Source organism: Anas acuta, chromosome 7 (genome assembly GCF_963932015.1).
Source record: "Anas acuta chromosome 7, bAnaAcu1.1, whole genome shotgun sequence".
NCBI lineage: Eukaryota > Metazoa > Chordata > Aves > Anseriformes > Anatidae > Anas > Anas acuta.
The window spans coordinates 8,703,103-8,724,196 of NC_088985.1; the positions used below are offsets into that span (position 1 = coordinate 8,703,103).

The 21,094-nt window shown below is 35.5% G+C and overlaps 1 protein-coding gene across 7 annotated transcripts in view; it reads left to right on the forward strand.

The window, feature by feature from the left end:
- The window catches only part of CCSER2 (coiled-coil serine rich protein 2), a 72,301-nt gene extending 51,830 nt beyond the window's left edge, over window positions 1-20,471 (forward strand). For 3 of the 7 annotated variants that reach the window (XM_068688742.1, XM_068688744.1, XM_068688743.1), the window contains exon 10: window positions 15,244-20,471. In XM_068688742.1, the coding sequence (XP_068544843.1) occupies window positions 15,244-16,062 (819 nt within the window). In that variant the 3' untranslated portion in view covers window positions 16,063-20,471. Of the gene's footprint in view, window positions 1-6,593; window positions 6,679-11,464; window positions 11,505-15,243 lie in introns of all 7 variants that reach the window. The other 4 variants (XM_068688745.1, XM_068688747.1, XM_068688746.1 and 1 more) reach the window with 2 other exon arrangements.
- The last annotated feature ends 623 nt before the right edge of the window (window positions 20,472-21,094 follow it).

Genomic DNA, 21,094 nt, shown 5'->3' on the forward strand with positions numbered 1-21,094 from the left:
CTAAATTAGTGGTTACTGTTGGTGGTCCTTTTCTTCCAATCTCAGTTTCAGTGTAAATTCAGAGACAGATTAGTAACTGTTAAAAGTTAACTGCGAGCTACAGAAGCTTCAGTTTGAGCAACCTGTATTACTAATTTGTAAGACAAAGATATTGGAGGAGATGGAGAACAGGAGGAAGCTAAGACATTAAATCTCAGGTTAAGGATTCATTTAACCCCATTATCTCTTTCTTCAAGATGAAGTACACTCCTTTGAACTTATTCAGTACTTTTGCTTGAGAATACACTATTTATTGTCATACGGAAATTAATTCAGGTTAAGGGAGAATATCTTTTTAAATAAAAAAGGGCTTATAGCTTTGTTCCTGGTTGGGTGTGTTTTTATATATGTATATGTATACACATAATAAACCTCTCAGTATTTTTATCTTTACATGTGAAATTTCTCAAGACCATTGATAGTGGAACTGGAAAATGCGAAGTATGGACAAATGTTCAAAACAAACTGCTTTTCAGGAACCGTTATTTGTAAATAATAGCAAAAAACATTTTTGGGCAAAATGCTTACACAATGACTCCATGAAACTTAAAAGCAAATAAGGAGACATTAAAAACAAACCCCAAAACAAACAAATTGGTAGTAGCTTAAGGCAGGACTTCTTAAAGGGCAGCAGTTTTGCTGCTGTAGCCAAGTTCCAGTTCTAATAATCAGACCTCAGTTTTCTGGTTTAATAGTTCCTCTGCTGTATGCTTTATTGCATGGTTTAATATAATCAGAATAAATGTAGATAAAGCCTGGACATGAAGTCATTGTCAATCTGGAACCCAATAACAAAATGTCACTTGCAGTGGAAAGCAGAAGTAAGCTATGTTTTCTTGAGGGATCTACTTTATTCTAACAGTTTACAAATTCTAGTAGAACTGATAACTGTGTGTTAATTTGTGAAGCATAAATAAGTCCTTGAACATGCTAAGTAACGTTTTCAAGAAATGCTTCCAGAAATGTGCTTAAACTTTGTTAATGTAGTGGTATATAACAAATAGTTGCTGGAATAAGCTAGAGAACAGTGAGAGTGGAAATCAGCTATTAAAAGATCTCAAACTTAAGACCATGTTAATTGCAGTAATTTATTGCAACTTTATTCTCTACTTAAAATAGCTGATATTCATGATTGCTTATGGTTTTCCTAGTGAATAGACACGTAAGTATCACTAAATGTATTCTTTCAAAAATTTTGTATTATCAGTTCGTTTCTTTATTACCAGATACAGATCTACAAAATGGCTGATGTTGATGTGAAAATAAATTTGGGGTTATTCTTAATAGAGACTGCATTTTTTTTTTCAAAGTACTTCTACGGGGGGCAAGGGTTATATTTAAAGGTAAATATGTACATAAATATGAACTGTGTAACTTTAGGTTAATTCTTCAAACCTGTTTTGAAATGTTTTGAAAACTGGGCATATTAAAATTTAATAGCTACTTATTGCCCGGTCACACTCCGATTGTTACATAGTACATCTTGTGTCCTGCAAGTATGCTAAAAACGATAATTTAGAGGCAACCATTCTTTCTGGTTAACCATCCTCAGAATAAAGTCTTGTGCAGGTATTGACTGCCGGGGTAGAGCATGACATGTCTAGATGGCTTTTATATGCGTCTCTTAAAGTGAATTCACTTCTAGTCAATATATTCCTTCTGTTTAATTATCGTGAGAATAATAAAAGTAAAAACTTGATGGAAGTCTTGAATACAAAGTTACCTGAGGAATTTAATGTTGATGGAGAAAGCTTACAGGGAGAAAAATATGAGCATCTGTTACCACAATTGTCTTGCGTGTTTTGCAGCATTGTTTGTGTAATACAAAATAGTGGAAGATACTGAGATTTTAAAGGTACTAACAGGGGTTAGATGTCTTCAATTTCTGTTGTCAAGTTATTTGATGTCTTGAACTAGAAAGGTTGTTTGCAGATGCTGAGAAGTAAAGTAAATTAAGCGAACTATAAACCCCTGAATTTGGATGAACATGCCTGTAAAAAATTCTGGCCCTGAGGTCCAGTTCCTTAGCAGAACATGATTCAAGTGCTCTCCTGTGCCTTGAAACAGTAAATAGTAACAGTAAGAGCTGACTTTCTCCCCTGTCTCAGAGTAGCAAGTGGCGATGAGATTTATTTTGCTTCTTGAAGGTTATATATAATTTCACTCTTGTCTCTGGTAAAACAATAGAAAAACTCAGTGTGCACAGGAGCATGCATATTCTTGTTCTTTGCTACACCTCTTTTCTACTTCTGTACTCAGATAATCTTTACCTTCCATTAGTGTAGTGTTCCAGCTGCTTGTTCACATCAATTGTTTTGGTGAACCTTCATAATGCTTTGGTTGTCTTTGTATTGTTGTCTTTTGAGTATTTTCTTCCCTGAGCTTCTGTATGCTTTGACTCTGCAACTCTAAATTTCCAGGTATTGAAGCCTAGTTGCTATGTCAGTATTTATCTTCACATCTGATGTAAGTTTCTCCCATTGTCCAGCACTTCTCAGCTGTGCTGTTCACTTGCTGACCTGTTTTAATATACTAAAAAAAAATACCACTAATGCATGTACTTTCTTGGCAACACGGTACCATGACTGGACTAGATATTCTTGTTGTGCATCTGCTTCTTGCTTTGTTGCAGTGATGCTGCATGACGTGTAGGCATGTGCAGAGCAGAAGTCCTTTAAATCTTACACAGCAGTTCTTGTTTGTTCAGTCTAAAACCAGCACATAAAACTTGATGTTCTATACTTACAAAAATACCATTGCATGGCGGAGCTGCTCATTTACAATCTTCCTGGGTGGTAGGCTAGCAAAAGGAAGCAGCTGCAAAAACATTTTGTTTTCATTGATACTTGGAGTATGTCATCGTAAATTTGTTCATGAGGTAGTGCTCTAAGTTTGTATGTGGCAGCTGGCAATGCTAGGTGAGACAGCAAATATAGACATGTGGATAAAAGTGGCTTTTTCCTGCATTTATTTCTGTAACAGGAAAGACATTTTAAAGCAAAGCAAGAGTGGTTTTGGATATTGGTGTATCCTTAGAAAAATAGCTGCAATGTTTGGCTGTTGGTCTAAGATTACTATGCAGCAGTACGTTAGTACTATTTCTCTTGTCCTGCTCTGGCAAAAGCAATTGCTTTTATTCACGTGATTGCTTATTCTAAGGTTGAGGTCTTTTCCTAGCAATGGAAAGCTCTGGCCTTCATATCTTTGTAGTTGTGTTTTTCTAAAAACGAATCCTCCTGGCCTCCACCAGGTTTTGCAGTGCAGTGAAGGTCAAAACTTCAGGGTCAAACGTTTTAGCTGCAATTGTACAATTCCTCAGGTTCTGTGAAAAACATTCATCACTTTGTTCTGGTTTGTAGGCTGCTTGATCTCAATTGCTCTCGTTTTTCCACACTTTCCCTGAGTATTTTGCCTGGTACTAAATTCTTAATCACTTTCCTGTTGGGATGTTTTTGTTGTTTCACAATCTCAGTATCTGGGAAACGAGAGGAGTGGGACTTCAGTTTAGGGCCCAGATGCACGTAACAGCTGAGGGGAGGAACTGCGGAGACTGCTGTCTAACATTAAAGTGCAAGAGTAAAGATCTGCATCACGCTAAGCTTCAAGACCCAGAAGAATATTAATGGGTTTTTCACTTTTGCATAATTCATTTTTTTTTAAATAAACACTTATCTAAGTAGTGTTCTCATCTTTCAATTCTACCATTGTTTGCTTATTATAGTTAGAGGCTCTTTAATAGTCAAGCAAAAAAAGATTGTTTCTCACACTTCTTCCCTATATTCATTAAGAAACTACTAATTTCTGTGTGTTTTAAATATATGTCATAATCTAGAAGACACACTTATTTGTGTGTATGTGTTCTTTTCCCGTTCTTTGGATTTCTTGGGAGCATCAGCATATGTTTGACTAATGGGGGAGTGAGTGTGAGTCATTCTAGAAAGAAGAGCTTTGTAGATTTCTTTGCTGAAGTTCAGTAAAATACTGTTAAAAGTAATCTTCCCTTAAGCCAGCCTTACTGTCAGATACCCCTCTCTTAATGTAATGTATTTGAGGATCAGTACAGTCTTTATCATTTAAAAAAAACAAAAAAAAAAAAACAAACCAACTTAAAATACCCACACTAATAAATTCCCAACACTGTATTTCTTGTTCCTTGTTTGGTTCGACTGATGTTTATGTTTAATTACTTTATTTAACGTACAATTAGGCAATGCTATTATGATTTCTACAAAGGAGAAATTTAGCTTTTATTTGAGATTGGCCTGCATGGAGCAACGTAATCTCTGAAGACTGCTGCTGGAGGAATAGCTGGTTCTGCTTCTCAGCTTATAGAATGTTCTCTGGCATCAGTGAGAAGGGAACTGAACCATGCCTGGAGAGCAGTTTGATTTAGCAGGCGAAACACTGAAAGAAGTTAGTTGCCCTTTCTTCATTTCCTTTTCCAGTCAATAAGTAATGATTAAATACCATGAAGAATTACAGAGAAGACTGTATTTAGGGCTGTGCTTTGAAGTGCTAATATGAATGCTTAAAAAGTACTGGAATGTATCAGGACATCTAAATACATCTAAATACTTTTACAATAACATCATAAGTTTTGTAGATCAGCTGGCTTGTACTTGTCTTAATCTCTTCCTTTAAAGGAAGGAGGAGGATATAAAATTTTCACTACTCCTCTTTATTTAATGCCTTAATGCTTAATGTCAAAGAAATCTAACAGGGAAAAAAAAACAAACACCACTAATGACAAAAAAAAAAAAACCAACAACACAACACATTGCCATGTTGAAGAGGCCTTTAGAAGATGAGACCTGTATCTCATGATACTGTGCTTTCTACAGTCTGGAGATTGTGTTTTGTTTAGATGTTTAGAGAATGGAAAGAGTTTTTTTGTTGTTGTTCCTCTACCGTGACAGGATAAAATGTGAGCAAGCCTACTATAGCTGGCCTGAAAAATGTTGTTGTCTTTTGTACAGAGCTGTGGGAATCTAAAGCTTTTGTTAATCTCATCAATCACTGATCAATTCATCTTGTTTCTAGGAATATTTCTATTTTAAAGACAATATATTACATTGTTTTGTAATATTACTTAACCAAAACTAGTTATGTTCTTTCATGCAGCAGTCTAAAAATTGTGTGAATGTTGATGACTACTGATGGAGGACTGCAAGAACATGTGAAATAATCAATATCTCCATCTAGAGATAATTGTATATAAAAAAAAAATCCTTCCGATTTCCAGTAATTGTTGTGTCTCAGCTTCTGAAGATTAAAGTAGTCTTCTCACCTTTTTCCTTTATTTCCTGTTCTAGTTTGTTCTAGCTAACAAAATCCAAGACTTGATTTAAATGGGATGCATTAAGTTATGTTTTAACAGGAATGAAACTTGGAGTAATGATGGGTAAAATCTTAATTAGAAGACAAGCAGTAGTTCAGGAGAATGTTTAAACCTCTGCAAGGATAAATAAAAGCAGAATATTTTTGTAGAAATAATTTGATGATTAATATTATTTTAAAAGAAGCTTGGAAATAAAATACTGCTGAATTACCTGTCCAGCCTTGGACAAAGGGCAATCTGATGTGCAACTGATAGGCCAGCAAGAAACAAGAGGAGTGGGGCAGATCGTGTTCCTGTCACTTCTGATTGAGATGTTTGTTCAGATGTGTTATACCTGCTGTGTAAGGGAATGCTACAAATGCTTGCTGTTGCTGTTTGGTGGTTACTGGTAGTCAGGAAGCAATGGCAGTCCTTATTCTCAGCACCAGTATTCTAGTACCTGCTGAAACAGATGTTTTTAATTGGTAAATAAAGGGGTTGTAAAGACTTAAACCTGTCTTGCTGAAATAGGAAATCAAGTTTGTCTGATTTAAAAGGGTAATTCCAACTTGGGTAGGTTTCCTTTTAAAGGGAAAAACTCATAAACTACATAATGTTACTTTTCCTTGGGTCACTTTTTCAGTTATCTGAAACATCTGACAACCAAGCCTTGCACGCCATTGACATACAGAGTCACAATTCTCTGATCTATAGAAGAAAGCTCAAGCTCTGAAAATGAACGCAAGGAAAACATTTAAATGTCCCCTCTCCTCTTTCACATTAAATAATACTATCAAAATGCACCAGGCTTTGCTAGGAAATGTTTTTTGAGATAAAATCTTTTTGTTGTAAACTGAAGCTGGTTGTTTTCCCAGTGGATTGGTATTGTTAACCAACGTACTAATCAGGGAGACATTTTAAAAACATTTTTGAAAGCTATGAAAATAACAATTGTAGCATCCATTTTAACACTAAAAGTTCAACTCATATTTCTCCGTTAAAATAACAGAAATGTTACTTACATGTATATATTGAATTCAAATGGATGTGTATAAGACTTCTGGCTAGTTTAGGGTATTGTAATGTGGACTTCAAAGCTGCCTTAAAGTGGCAAAACTGTGAATATAACGATGCCTTTCTGGGGGAAAACAGAAAAGGTTGGTGTGGCTTTTTGGTGTCTTGTTTTTCCCTGTTCTCTTTTTTTATTATACTTCTCCCCCTCTCTCTTTCTGCACAGGGTGGGTATTCTGCTCCCTCCTTCTCTCCCTGGCAGGGCTCATTCCAGGGCATCCCTCGGACTGTTCCACCGCACCGCAGACAGAGTGAGTCTGTACCTCTCACTCATCTCCCTCACTGTGTTCCAGTAGAAGCTTTCCCTTTGCACGCACTGTTCATCTCGTAGTATCCTCCTTTTCAGGCAGATTTACAGGCATACACAAAAGTCTGTGGCTAACCAAATTGCTTCCTTCACCCAGCATATAAGCAGCTACAACTTAAAGCTTTATAACAGATATTAAACGCTGATTTACTTCAGCATTTCCTCAGGCAAAACCGAGTAGGCCCCTGTTTCCCGTCTTGTCTTAACATAAATCTTGCTTGCTGCTTTTTTCCCTTTTTCATGGCTGTAATATACTCTCCTATTTGTGTGTTCTGTTTGCTCATGAGTCTGCATGTATGCGTATGTGGATGTATTTAAACATGTTGTGGAAGTACATAAAAATATCGGTGAGAAAAGTAATTGTCATTGCGTCTCACAAGAAGTTTTCTTAACTTATAGAATGGCTTTCCTGAAACTAGCATTTTTTTTCCTCACAATGTTCATTGTAAAAAGACTTCTAATACACTGAAGTGGCTGTTGTAAAACCTGCATGATTTGCTAACATTGCTTTTGTGCTAGCTATAGTACGGGCTGTTTTAAGATGCTTTTGTTCTCTTGGCTTGGATCTGCAAAACAAGACAATTGCTGATTTTAAAAATGTGTGCTTACATAATCATAGAGAAATGGTAAGTCTTATTTTGTGCTTGGGTATTGCATTTTAAACGGGTAATTGTTCAGAGAAATATAACTGGTTAATAAAACTAAAGTTATATTTTTAAAACTTACTGTAATTTGAAAATTACAGTGTTTGCTTAGCAATGTCCAAGAGTGTATTTGGACAGGAAATACAGTAAAATTATGGAAACACTAAGATTTCCAGGCCCAGCGGAGATCTGAAGAATAAACTGCACCTTGGAAAACTAACCTTACATCTATTTCATTATTTGAAATAACACTAATGATTATTTCAAATGCAAGAAAAAAAATCTTGTAAAATATCTCAAATTGTATTTCAAATACTCTCTTGACGTTTCTGTGCCAGTGTTCATTTAATCAACTCACCAGGAATGCACTCCGTGCTTCATAGGCTTTTCTCTATGCCGTAGAGGGATTCACTTTGTTTGTGTGTGTGCATATGTGTAAGTGTATTGAATGTAGAATCCCAAAAGAATGTAGAACCCCAAAAACTGATCATCGTGTGGTCTGTTTCTAGCTAGAGGGCAAGCCATAGCACAGCATAGCTAGGTTGCTGTCCTGTTGGCAGAGAAATACTTTGTAAAGAGAGTTATTAGATCTGAGGAACATATAAATAACAATTTTTTGGGAGCTTACCAATCATAGTCAGAATGGGATGGTGGTGTCCAAGCTGCTGTGCATCTGTTGCCACATCATTCACACTGACTGTTATACAAAGAAGAAAACTTTCTAATATCTTCCTAGTTCTGAAGAAAACTTTCTAATATCTTCCTAGTTCTGAGCCCTGACTTCATTCTTCCACCAACAGCAGCAGCTTCTTTTTCAGGAACTCCATAGCGAACTTCCATTACTAAAGCTGGTTGGATTTTTTAGTATACATCTTATGTATTAAATTGTATGAATTAATAGTAATGGAAATCAAGTAGGTTAAAATTGGTATGATAAACATAACTGGACTAATCAACCTTAACTCTAATTGCTTCTCAGGAAAATATTTTTATAATTATTTCTAACATTTTTCTTTGTCTAAGTATTTATCTTTTTGATCAAGGTGGAGAAAAAATTAAATGTAAATTAAAATTAAATATAAATTAAAAGGTATGTTGGAAATTCATCTGACACTCACAAGGTCAGTGACTTCTTAATTATTTTTTTAGAGCAGGGTCCCATGAAGTAGCATACTACTAGAATTATCATTAGCATCCTTCTGTCCCCTTGGTTTTGTGGTTTTAAGTCTTCTGTTGAGTTGGCAGGGAATGCCAAAGGTGGGGTTTTGAAGAAAGTGGTGAGCTGGGTGTCACTGCTAAGAACAGGAAAAGCTTACAGTCAAATTAATGTTGTTTTGCAATAATATAGAGAAGATGTTGGGACCACAAAGGAATCTGTTTTGTTTGGCCATTTTTTTTGTCTGGAGATGCTGAAATTCAGGCACTTTCGCAAATTCTGCCCAAAGTCTGCATGAACTGGAGCACAAGACATCCTGTTTCAACATCAGGGAGCATTTCCTTACTGCACAGGTGATGGAGCGCTGCCATGGGCTGCCCAGACAGGTGGTAGATTTCTCTTTAGGGATCTTCAAAAGCCACCTGGACGTGGTGCTGGGCACCCTGCTCTGGGGGGCCCTGAGCAGGGGGTATGGCCCATATGGCCTCCCGAGGTCCCTGCCAACCCCAACTGTTCTGTGAGACGCTGAAATTCAGGATTCCAAACCTAAAATAGCATCTGCACTTGTGAATGATGTAGGTTTCTTTGCTATGTTGTTGATAGGTGATGGATACATAGAACACTTGCAAACACAGCAGAGTGAGGGTATAGGTCTCTAAATTGTTCTTTTGTTGTTTACAGCAGCCATGAAAGTATAGCATATACAGGACAGGTGCTATCTCCCTGCTATGTAGTATTATAATACTGTCGTGTATACAGTTTAGTTAGCACCAGTTAGAGGGTTACCATGCTTACTGCTTAAGTTGTCCTAAGAACCTGCCATAACACTTTGTTACCGTGCTTTCAAATTGGATACTGTGTTTTGTAATTTTAATAAGAACTATTGTTGTAGTACTTTAACTTTCTGTTGTTTCAACAGCCTGAGAAACAATTCAGCATTTTATATTTCATAAACATTTCCCAATAATACAATTTCATTCTTAAAAAAAAATAAAAAAAAAATAAATGTATGTTTTTTACTCATATAATTCATGTTGAACTCAGCTCTTATGCTGTGTTCCTTCTTTTTCTTGGTAGTAGAATATATAGCTTGATGACATAGCAAACTTTCCTCAATGCCACTTGAAACTTCTGTATTTGTATTCTGGAGCTTTAATGATGCAGCTCTAGAAATGCAGCGTGTAGAATACGCATTTTCAATGAACTGGCTATGAACTATTAAAATTAAAATCGTATACCAGTTTCTGTAGACACCTAACCCCAAGTACTTCTCCATGCAAAAACAGATGAAAGCTGTTTTGTTGCTCACATCAAGAATTGCAGTTCACATCTATTTACTATGTACTTTGTGGGGAAATTTAGAGCTTATGTATTAAAGCATTACAAATAAAGGTAATTTAATTCTAGCAGGTGATATGTAGGTTTTTATCACCAACAAGAAAGCTGCTGTATGCATATTGATTATAAATCAGGTGCGTGCTTTACTTTTTCATGCATTTTTTTAAAGCAGGGTATATTGCTTAACATTATCATGTGTTTCTGTGATTAATCTAAGATTTTATTGACCAATTCAGGTTCTTGGTATGGTGTGCAAAGTGTTAATGTTAGGAGGAAAAATTTGCCTCAGAAAATTGCCATGGAAGTGTTATGACCCTCATGTGAAAATGTCCTGGAGTGATTATATTATTGTCCTTTATATATACACGTATTTGTGCTGTGGGAGATTAGTGTGCAGCTTGGACTACAGTGGAAATGTTTCTTGTACCTAATTGGTTGTGTTTGCAGACAAAACTCAATTTTATTTGTGGTCATAATTTTGTTTGTTGCACATATATCAGAGTTTATGGATGAAATACCTGCCTTGATATTGCTATATATAATTTCCAGTAATTTTTCTTTAAGACAGTATTTTTCTTGTAGGAAGTTTGTTTTTATATCCAGACTACACAGAAAAAAGTCCATGCTATGCCATATTACTAATTATCTTACTACCCTTTAAAAGGGGGAATGATGGTTTGGAGAAGGGAAAAAAAAAAAAACAAACACACAACCAAGCCCAATAACAAAATATTGGGCTTGTTTTGTATTGCAATTTGAGATAATATAGCATGCTGTAGAATACTATTTCAAAATCATGAAATACAGGTATAGTACAGCTAGATGGAAGAGAATGACGAAAAAAAAATCCACCATGAAAGTATTGACAAATGCTACAGATTTGAGGTGCAAAATCTTGGATGTTTGCCAGAGGTAGAAAATGACAGCTTTCCAGTGTAGCCTTCCAGCAAGGCTACATCTTCAAATGAGGGGCTGTGAAATGACAGCTTGTCCTGTGCTATGGCAGTGAGATAAGGAATGTCAGATTGATCAGAAACTAACGGGGTAAGAAGGTTTGTCTTCTTCCTTGCTCCTTACCCCTTTCCAAAAAGAAGAAACTGATAGTTTGGAGTCTTCTCAGACTCATGAGTGAGTTGCAAGCAAGATGGGTAAAGGCAACAAGGATCAAAATATGTAATAGTTTCTTATGACGTTGCTATTCATTGTTAGATATCTAATGTGTTTATACGTGGATGCAGACATTTTTGCTGTATACATTTTTAATCATACACAAATTCTAGTTACTATTCTTAATGGCATTTGAAGTGCAAGAGATGAAATATGTTAAAGACTTCAAGTTTGAAGAACAAAGGTGTTCTGTGCAAGTCTTGCTGTAAATATTGTTCATACTGCATTACTACTACTGCAACACTATTGCTATTTCTGTTTCTTGAAGATGGATTAAAAACAAGTGGGGGATGTGCTAATTGCAATTTAAATGATGAAAAGTTGCAGTTCTGTCATGGCAATTGCTCAATGTTTTGTCTTGGTCCTCTGACATCATTGTCCTTGTCTTTTTCTTGTCTCTGCTTTCCCATTATGCCATTGGCAAGGAGTTGAGAAGTTAGTCCATTACTTCTGTGATAAAGCGTGGTACAGTACAACTTCAGATTTTTTCCCATCTCCTCCTCATGCATTTTCACTTTTTTTGCCCTGTGCATGATGCATGTCTATTGGAGATGTGCATGCAGTTCTGATTTCCCATTGCTTCGCTTCCTTCGTTCCTCAAAATACCACAGGGAGAAAATGTCTGTATTTCATTCTGCAGAGTTATTGTATGGGGAAGTGAGATATGTATTCAGATTAGAGATATAGAACAACCAAAGCAAAACTGAAGGGAATTTTACAGTAGGGATACTGCAATGACTATTACTGTTATGGCCAGACTGATACAACTATTTTCAGTATAACATATTTGTATCTTTATTGGCTTTTTTGTTGGAAAACTATCTCAGTGGTTCAGTACTGAGTATTAATGATAAACCTCTTTGCAGATGTGTTGTCATTTTTCTCTGGATGATGAGAGAAACAAAAGAATCTTAGCCTAATGCGATAGGAACTGTAATTTAGAATGCGATAGGAACTGTAATTTAGTCTTCTTGATGCATCAGTATATCCAAGTCTTTAAAGCTCTTGCCATTACAGAAAAGACTGTTCCCTTGTCTTTCAAAAAAGAAATGCGTGCACAAAGCATTTTGTTTAATGTGCTTTTATTTTGGGGAGAACTCATTTTCCTCAGTTGCATGGTGCAGAAATGTTTTAGAGTTCAACTTCAGATTTCAGGAGTATCACAAAGAAATGCAGGTGTTTTGGTCTCCCTGAATAGTTTACTTCTAGTTTTGTCCAATAAACACTCTTAGAATAACAGCCTACACCAAGTCATGGTCTATACTTCCCTGAAATATTATCTAAAGAGTATTTAGAGCAAGGTAAATGGCAAACTTCTTTAAGGCTTCCATGAAATAAAATATCCTTAGAAGGTAGAATGCTTCTTTCTATTCCCTCCTCCTTCTAATAGTGGATTTCACTAAGTGCTTATCCTTCTACTGGTGCTTTCATTAATACCTAGTCATAATTTAAGCCTCCCTGATAAAAAGAAAATTTATGTATAAGGCAAAGATGTAAGCTGTAGATGAAGATAATGCAATCTTCAGTGTTGAATACCATGTAAACATTTACTTGCATATTTTGGAAGTGTTTCTGCTTTCACTGTAATCTTGAACGGTAATGCGTAGCAAACTGGATGGACTTACACTAAATAGAAACTCAGTGTTAGGAAACAGTACAGTATTTAAAGCAACTTACGGAAAGATGATACCATAGCAGTAGTGCCCTCATAATTCTGTGCATGTAGCTGTTTTCTACTTTTGAATTGCTAACTTCATGAAAATTATGCTGCTTAGACCCTTTTAGGTTATGAAAGATAACAAGGCAAGTACATAATTGACTATTTTTCTATGTAAAACATTAAACGTGAAATTGTCAAAATGGAAAAGCTGAAATATCTCTTATCAAAAATATCATTGAAATATCATTATAGAAACCTTGTTTCTTTGGTGTATTACATTTTTCTGTGAACTTCCTGTAGAAGTTTAATTTTTTTCTGTAACTTAAATTTTTCATTTTGCTGATTAGTATAACCAGCATTATTTGATATAAAGCTAGGATTTATAGAGTCAGATAAAATAATTATCTGTATCTTTTTTTTTTAAGACTGGTGTTTAGAAACCCTTTCTAGGTGAGGGGAAAAAGTTTTTTGACAATTATTTTTATGTATTTGGATTTGACACAATACTGCTTACTATAAATTCACTAAATTTTGCCTTCATTGAGATTAGAAAATCTGAGTTACTTAAGTATTTATACAGTAATCAGGTATGTATTGCTTTGGTTTCTGATCTCATTTTTAGCAGTTCTGTTATTGCAAGCATGATCTCAAAACAATGAATTATTATGGCTAACATTTGTCTTTCAATTCCTAAGATGGAAGTATAATGATTTCTGTAAACCATTACAGGAACATTGAAATTAGAAATATGTCAGGAGGATTCTTTTTTTTTTTAAGCTGTAACTCTTAAAATATAGAACTGCTTCTTGTGTTTTTTGCTTCCCTTCTGTAGGGTTGTTTGCTTAAGAAGGATAGTTCTGCATTTGACAACACTCACAAAAATAAGGTAGTTTTGGCTAAGTAAGGAAAAACACGTTACTTCTGGAGTAATGTTTTGATATTCATCTGACACATTAAAAAAAAATAAAAATATATCTTTTTTTCCTTCTTTCCAAAACAATTTGTATTCAAACTGCTCAACATGTTTGCACTTCCTTGTCTATCGCTTGCTGATATCACTGGTCCAGCTTAGACATTGCCTTTCCTTACAGGTAGAACTGGTTATACTAAGTAGAAAACACTTCAGTAAATCTGAATTAGATCAAGAAACCTTGGTATATCTCTTATTACTATTAAACTTTCCTCTTGATGAACTTCTGAGGATTTGGTTTTCTGCAGTAATCCTGCTGGGTGAAAGATGAAAATCTAAAGAATATTGAGATACTCTCTCTTCCTAGAAACGACTTTGGCACGCACAATTATCACATTCTCTCTGCTAGTTCTAGTAGCTAAAAAGACTATAGTTGGCTTTCCCATTTACAAGTTGAGGATAATTCAAGAGGATGACTGAGGTGACATAATCCCTAAAGAAAAATGTTACTGCTTTTTCATAGACCGTATTTCACTCGTAAACAAATGTTATAAATCTGTCTGCTATGTCCATACTATCACTTAGTAAGAATTCAAGTAGTTTCAGAAAACTTTAGGGATAGGAATAGCTTGTTGTCGTTGAATGTCTTCCCTTTGTGAGGAAAATAAGAAAATAATTCAAACCTGAAACTTGCTAAAAATTATAGTTTAAAGTTTACTAGGTTTGGGGGTTTGCTGTGCATTACTGATTTTTTTAAATAATTCTTCCAAGATCTGTGTACAAGTTTAAGGTCCAAGATGTGTTTGTACACACATTTAGGTCTTTTTAGAGGGAAGATAAAAAAAAAAATAAATAAATGTAGAAATGACCCAGAAAGAGGTATTGGCAATTCTCGTCTGATTCTAGAATGCCTCTTCTGGCAAAATGTAAAGGCTTCATCAAGTTATCTTTATCTCCTTGGTTATTAGAATGGCAGTATGTGATCTGTAGCTTCACATGTACTTTGTACTGTTTTGTTGAAGATGGTTTCTTTATCAGTCCATTTGAATTCATTTCAAGATAAAATGGTTGCTTAAATCTGTTCAGTGACCTAAATTACAGCATGTATGTATCCAATTTTCCGACCTTGGTTAGGTGAATAAAATGCACCACAAATTCATGTGGTCCACTGAACTCCTTTCATGCCTGTATAGTGTGTAGCACTGATGAAAGTTTTGGGACAGCTAATTTGAGTGTGCAGTGAATAGAAATGAAAAGATGGATACAGACTGATAGTTGTTGCATTTCTTTAAGAACTTAAGTCAGAATTTGATCTGTATTTGTCATTCTTGGGATGTACTGCAGGCTAGGGCAAAGTCATCAACCAAGCCTTCTTCATGTTCTTACTTTAAGCTAATACATTTTTTCTGGTCTTTATGTTGCTGTGTATTTCAGTGATGGTTTAACTTTTCACCTAAGTTACAAATCATGGTTGTACATGTCCCATGAACCATCTTGTTTTATCAAGTCTAAGTTTTGATTTTAAAAAAGATATACAGCTGTTATCAAGCATCCAGTCAGCATACTTTGGGTTCAGAATGTTATCTGAAGTTTTCTGTGCCTAATGTGTTATTGCATTCTTCTCTCTTGAACAGCCTCAAGTACTACAGCCTTCCAGCAGCCTTCCCAGTTCCACAGACCTCGCCCAGGGAAAACTAGTAAAAATGCCACATATCGAGGCCCACAGTGAATATTCTAAATATGGTGTGCATGAAAATGGCAATCATAAGAATCAAAATGCTGCAAATGTGTCTCTTACAAATAGCCTGAATGATGTAAACACTTCAATGAACATACAATTAAACGTAAAAGATAAGAGTACATCGTATTTAGAAAATATGAAAAATAAAAACACTGAAGACCCTGGAGAGGTGGCTAGTAATAAGGAAGGGACGTTATCTCGTTCTTGTTTTCAGACCTCTGCAAGAGATGATGCTAGAGAAGTTCAGACTGAGTTAGCTGTAAAAGGTCAACCCTCATTCACATACCAGGCTTCTTGGCCAAAGACTTTAAAAATTACAAAGCCCCCAAATGCTTTAGTGCCTCCTACAGCGGCCGTACTCACACGATCTGCAAATCATTCCGCTGCTTCCAAGGAACCTGAGCTTCTACCATCAAGTAGTTCAACTCAGCTACAGCCAACATCTGGTCCAGATGATCTAAAGGGTAAACAGAGTCAGAAAGTGTCCAAACTTCGCCCACCAACTATGTCCTTTGTTAAATCTAAGCAAACGAGCAGCCAGAAATCCACACCGGTGTCTCAGGAGCCTCAAAACACCTGTTTGAAGACGAACATCCCAAAGCCACCAGTACAGAGAAAGGAAAATGTGCAAACACAGAATACCGTTGTGCATTCTGGGGACAGTTTGCTCTCTAATCGGTATTCCCGCCTCCCTAAACCAAAGACACATTGAGAACATACCTACATCTCATTGAATGGTATCTCATGTTAAATTACTTCGTATATATCAACTGCCATTGAGGTTGCTTTATCTACAGCCTACAAATCCTAAGTGAATAGCAAAAAGAGCATCTTCCTTTCGTGTCTGCGTATGCCATTGTTATGTTCTGAAGATCATGTTATGAGCAGTACAGCAGTTCCTGAGTGTTAAATTATATTGTAATGCTGTATTAATGATTGTATTGCACAGTGATCTTAATCAAGTGCTGAAGTCCAGTGACTATGAATACCAGAGTGCTGCACTGTGTATCCAGGAAGGCAGAAATCATTTCTTACCTCTGTTAACTTGATTAATTAGCTAATGAAATTACTATTTGGTTTAACTTCTTGGTTCTGAGTACTCGTTACGCTGGAGTGGTAGAAAATTAGACTTATTAGTGGATGTTCTATTGGCCATAATTCTGACTCTGTATTCCAGAGGCCTATGCAAAAATCCTTGTATTTATCATTATCTCAAGACTGACATATTTAATGTTATTTAATCTGATGGGTTGGGTGGTTTTTGTTTTTTGTTTTGCTGTAATATGAAGTTGCTCTGTTCTTTATTTATCTCGTTTTCACTCTTTACAGACAGTAAGCAGATTTCACAGAGTGAAAAGGATCTCTCTTAAACATCATCATTTGTTAAGATACTGTGGTATGCTTTTATTGTGTTCAATAGACACATTAATGGCTAGATTCTTGCACGCAGTGCTAGGGATACTTGTGCAAAACCTTATACAGGCTCTTATGAATTGGTAAGTAAGGAGCCTCTGGGAATAAGGGGTCCATAACACCTATGTTGAGGTTGCACAACATGTGTTTTGATTAATATATATTAACTTTTATTGTACTAGTTCTATTTATTGATTTCTGTTTAATATTGAAAGACTCTGAAGTACCTGACTTGAACTGTTTGCACAAACTTTGCCATATGGTAAGGATTTGAAACTATTTTACATAATAAAACTTGTATTAAAAAAGCAACTATTTTTAAATAATGATAATGAATTAACCCCACTTACTTGCTTTGAGCAATCCTATTATGTTCTAATCCAGAGCTGGTACTCTTAAGAGTTTTTCAGAGATGTGTATTTTGTTTTGAGAGTTCCTTGTAATTTTTTTTTTTTGTAATTCCTGAAGAAATGCATGGTAACTGGGAAGGAGCATTTTGGGGAAATAAAACAGCAACAACAAAACGTTCTGCTCTCTAGGACAATCTTTTTATTTTTTTTTCCTGAAAGAGGTCTGGAAATATGTGCCCATCATGGTGCAACTATGGGACTGTAACACATGAGCTGTGAATCGAATATATGCATATCCATTGAAGAGTTCTGAGAACTTAACATTATGCCCCATCTCCTATTCTTCACTTCTTTCCCATCACTGAATCTTAGATGTTACTGCTATTTTTCTACTCTTGAACTGAGTTTTAAAGTGAGCAGCTGAAGGCTGTTAAAATAATTTCACTCCAAATCTGTTCCTGTATAGGATAAAATGACAAAAAAAAATATAGTAATAGTTTGTTCTAGTCTTTGCCTACAGGACATTGACATATTACAGTATTTTCTTTGAAACAATAAAGCATAATGGGTATAGACATTTCATGAGTATTTTCCATAATCAATTTCTCTAATATAAGCCCTTTGACTAGGGATATCCTGATGGATACCTTAGTCAAATGGGTGAAGGATAAAATCATATGACTTGAATTTCTCAGTACTTAATGTCCAAGAAAGGTTTAGGATTTGTCATGCTGTCAATTCTTTTAACTGACAATGAAGTAGAAAAATGAGAAGCTCAGGGGGAAAGGGTAGGGTAGGGTTTCTATTTCAGAACTGCTGATAAGAATCTGAACTAAGAGACCTGCGGGACTTTCTGTTAATTGGGGGGGGGGGGCTGGGGTGAAGAGAATATAACCAGGAAGTAACAAGAGGAACCTTAGCTGTTGTATTTATTTTGACTTAATATTAACTGTAAGTCAAGATTGCTGTTACAAATATTCTCCAGAAAATTTACCTTTTCTTGCAAAGCATTGAAATAGATGACCTTCAATGTAAACATCTGCTTTTGATAACAATTTTTTTTTTATATTCCCCAAAATTAGCTCCTGGCAGCTAACTGTGTTTTTCAAGAGTTTAAAAATGGCAGAGGGAATGATCAGATTCCTGATTTGTTTTCTGGTCCATATAGACTTCCACGGAAGGTTGTTTTCTTTCAAGTTTACTTTCCTTGAAGAGAATTTATTTTATTTTTGGTTGTATATGATTTTGTTTAAAAAGATTAATTTCACTTAATGCTGTTGACAGATATTTCATCATGAGTTCTGTTGCTTTTTACTCTGAAACTGTCACCAGCATGATTTAGTAGTGTTAAAATTTTTAGGTTTACAATTAAAAGTATAGATGTCCATCGATCTGCACCTTTACTGAAAAATAATGAATGAAGCGAAGAGATGATCAGTGTTTTCATAAAACAGAGATGGTTTGTATTTTTTTCAGAAGAACAAAAATATTCTGTTTTCCCTGTTAAAGGAGCATAACTAGATTATATTATTTGATGTGAATATGTTGTATTTCCCTGTTTTGTTCTGACAGATTAGTAAGATGGAGCTGGAGAAATCATGATTTGATCGTGGATAAGACGGATACTAGTCTGAATTGTTCGTATTCAGCTGCTGATCTTGCATATCGTTAAAGACAACTGCATATTTTGGCTCTTCTGATTTATCCAGGGAAGGCTCTGTTGCATGTATAGTAAGTCCAGAGTACGAGCAAAGCCTGTCAGCAGATGGGCAACTGAGAAGAGTAGCAGTGAAGTTTGAAGCCTTGCTTCAGTGAAGGATGGGTTGGGAGGAAATGGGTAAGAGGGTGTTGTGTAGAGCTTGTCAAATGGGATTAAGGAAGTATTTTCAGGTAATTTATCTACTTTATGAAAATTGCAGATGTATTATCAGTATGCGTGCAGATTATCCTCAATGCATAAATCAAAGGATTTGATATCTTTCAATTTTTGTTTTTAGATTTCTAAAACTGGTTTATTGCAATTTTTGATGTCTTATTCTTTTGTGCAATATTCACAAAAGTATTAAACTACTGTTCAGTATGTGTGTACAGAGGCAATTACATGTTTTAACAAGTGAATAAACACAAGAGAAAAAAACAAAAACAAAAAACAAAAAACAGAATTGCACTTTAAATGAGCTTTATTGCTTGGAGTTGTGCCTAAAATAATCTAGATGCCTCCTGCTGCGTGGCTTTTGTTTGAAACTAATTTCCCTGCTAGTGTTGCTGTTTCCAAGATATCTTCACATCGCCTTCACATCATTGCTATGCACTCTAGCATGTTGAAAAATAGTCATGTAGTGTAATGAATTTTTGTTGTGCAATGACTTTAATTTCACTGTGGAATTTCACCCTGATGCAGCCAGATGATTACTTTCCCTGAAGTCTGCGCTTCATGTTGCCAGTAAAGGCCAACAGCAAAACTTTCCTTGGAGTAGTGTAGCCCTTAAACAATAATGGTCTCAGCATATATTTTTGTTTGAAAAAGTGCAATACTGACTGTTAGACTTTCTGAAAATAATCACAAAAGCCCTGAAAATCCAAAGCTGCAATGATTTTTTCATATAGTTCTAGAAAAAAAACAAGTGGTCTCCTTAGTTTCTGCTATGAGATTAGAAGTTAGACATAGCAACCAGACTGCATCATAGGTCAGTAAAATTTATTTTGTCCTTGATCTAAAATTTCGTCCTTGATCTAAATGCTCATTTGCTGTAACAATGCTAGAAAACTGAATACCGTCTCTGATTTGGTTTGTTTGCATGTCACAGCCATATGCACATTCTGAACTGTCATACTCGGGTAGCTTGCATGTCAGGGGGGAGGGGGGAGAAGTGTTTGTGTTTTTGCACAGCACATAATCCTCTTAATGTGGACATTTTCTTGCCATTCACATGGAATTCTGTTCTTGAATTGGGCTTCCATAGCTATTCCTTATGTTGTTATAGTGGCTTTTTTCCTGAGCAGAGTGGATTTAATACGGTTCTGGTGGTAGGCCTCAGTATAGTCATCTTCCAACTATGCTATCGAGGAAATTCAGTCACTGTTGTGATAAAGCTGCTCACTGCCTATTTAACTGTAAAAGCACCACAATAAAACCAATATAATGCCAGTGTCAGTGAAACCTTAAATTCAGTACTAGCTATCAAGAGGTACCCTTACTTTATCTGCTTTGTTGTTTGTTTTTTTTTAAAAACCCAGACCAGAGTAAATACTGTATATTGGAATTTGCTTGTAAAGTTGATTTAAAACCTGTATGTAAAAATTCTTTCCTCAATGTTGCTCTAGTGAATAAAAATAAAAGTCATAATTCTAATCGGTAGCTATTTCTCCTGACTGTTCACTTTATGTATTTTTTTTTTTAACTCCATCATTGACTGCAGAATTATAACACTGTAGAGAGGGGTTGAGGGAGGGGAGGGGGGAGGAGAGATTGTTCTTAAGCTTACAGTTTTATGTTTTCTCATAGAATTGTTTTTTTTTTTTTGTTTTTCCAGCAGAGTTGCAGGCTTTTTTTTCCTTCTGACTTTAAGTATGAGAACATTCAAAAACAAAAAGACTTAGAAAAGCTAAAGGTCTTAATCTATTGTTTCCAGATGAACAAGAACTGATGTGGTTAGTTTTTACAGGTACGTTATTTCAATTTTAATGTACAGTTGAGGAAAGCAGATAGTTATTTCATAGTTTTCTTGTGTTGACTAGTTAAAATTATTATCACAGATTAATTTGAGCAAGTTGCTTGATGTAGGAGTCAAAATCAACACAGTGCATACATACATACAAACATCGGGTTCCTGGTTGTATATCAGTATTTTGCCCACAGTCTGAATGGTTTATTATCCTTGCAAGAAAAGGACATTTGTTTCACTAATTCAATCTGAGATGTTTCAGTAGATGGAAATTTCAGTCAAAACTTGGGGATTGGTAAAGGGAGAATCATTAAGT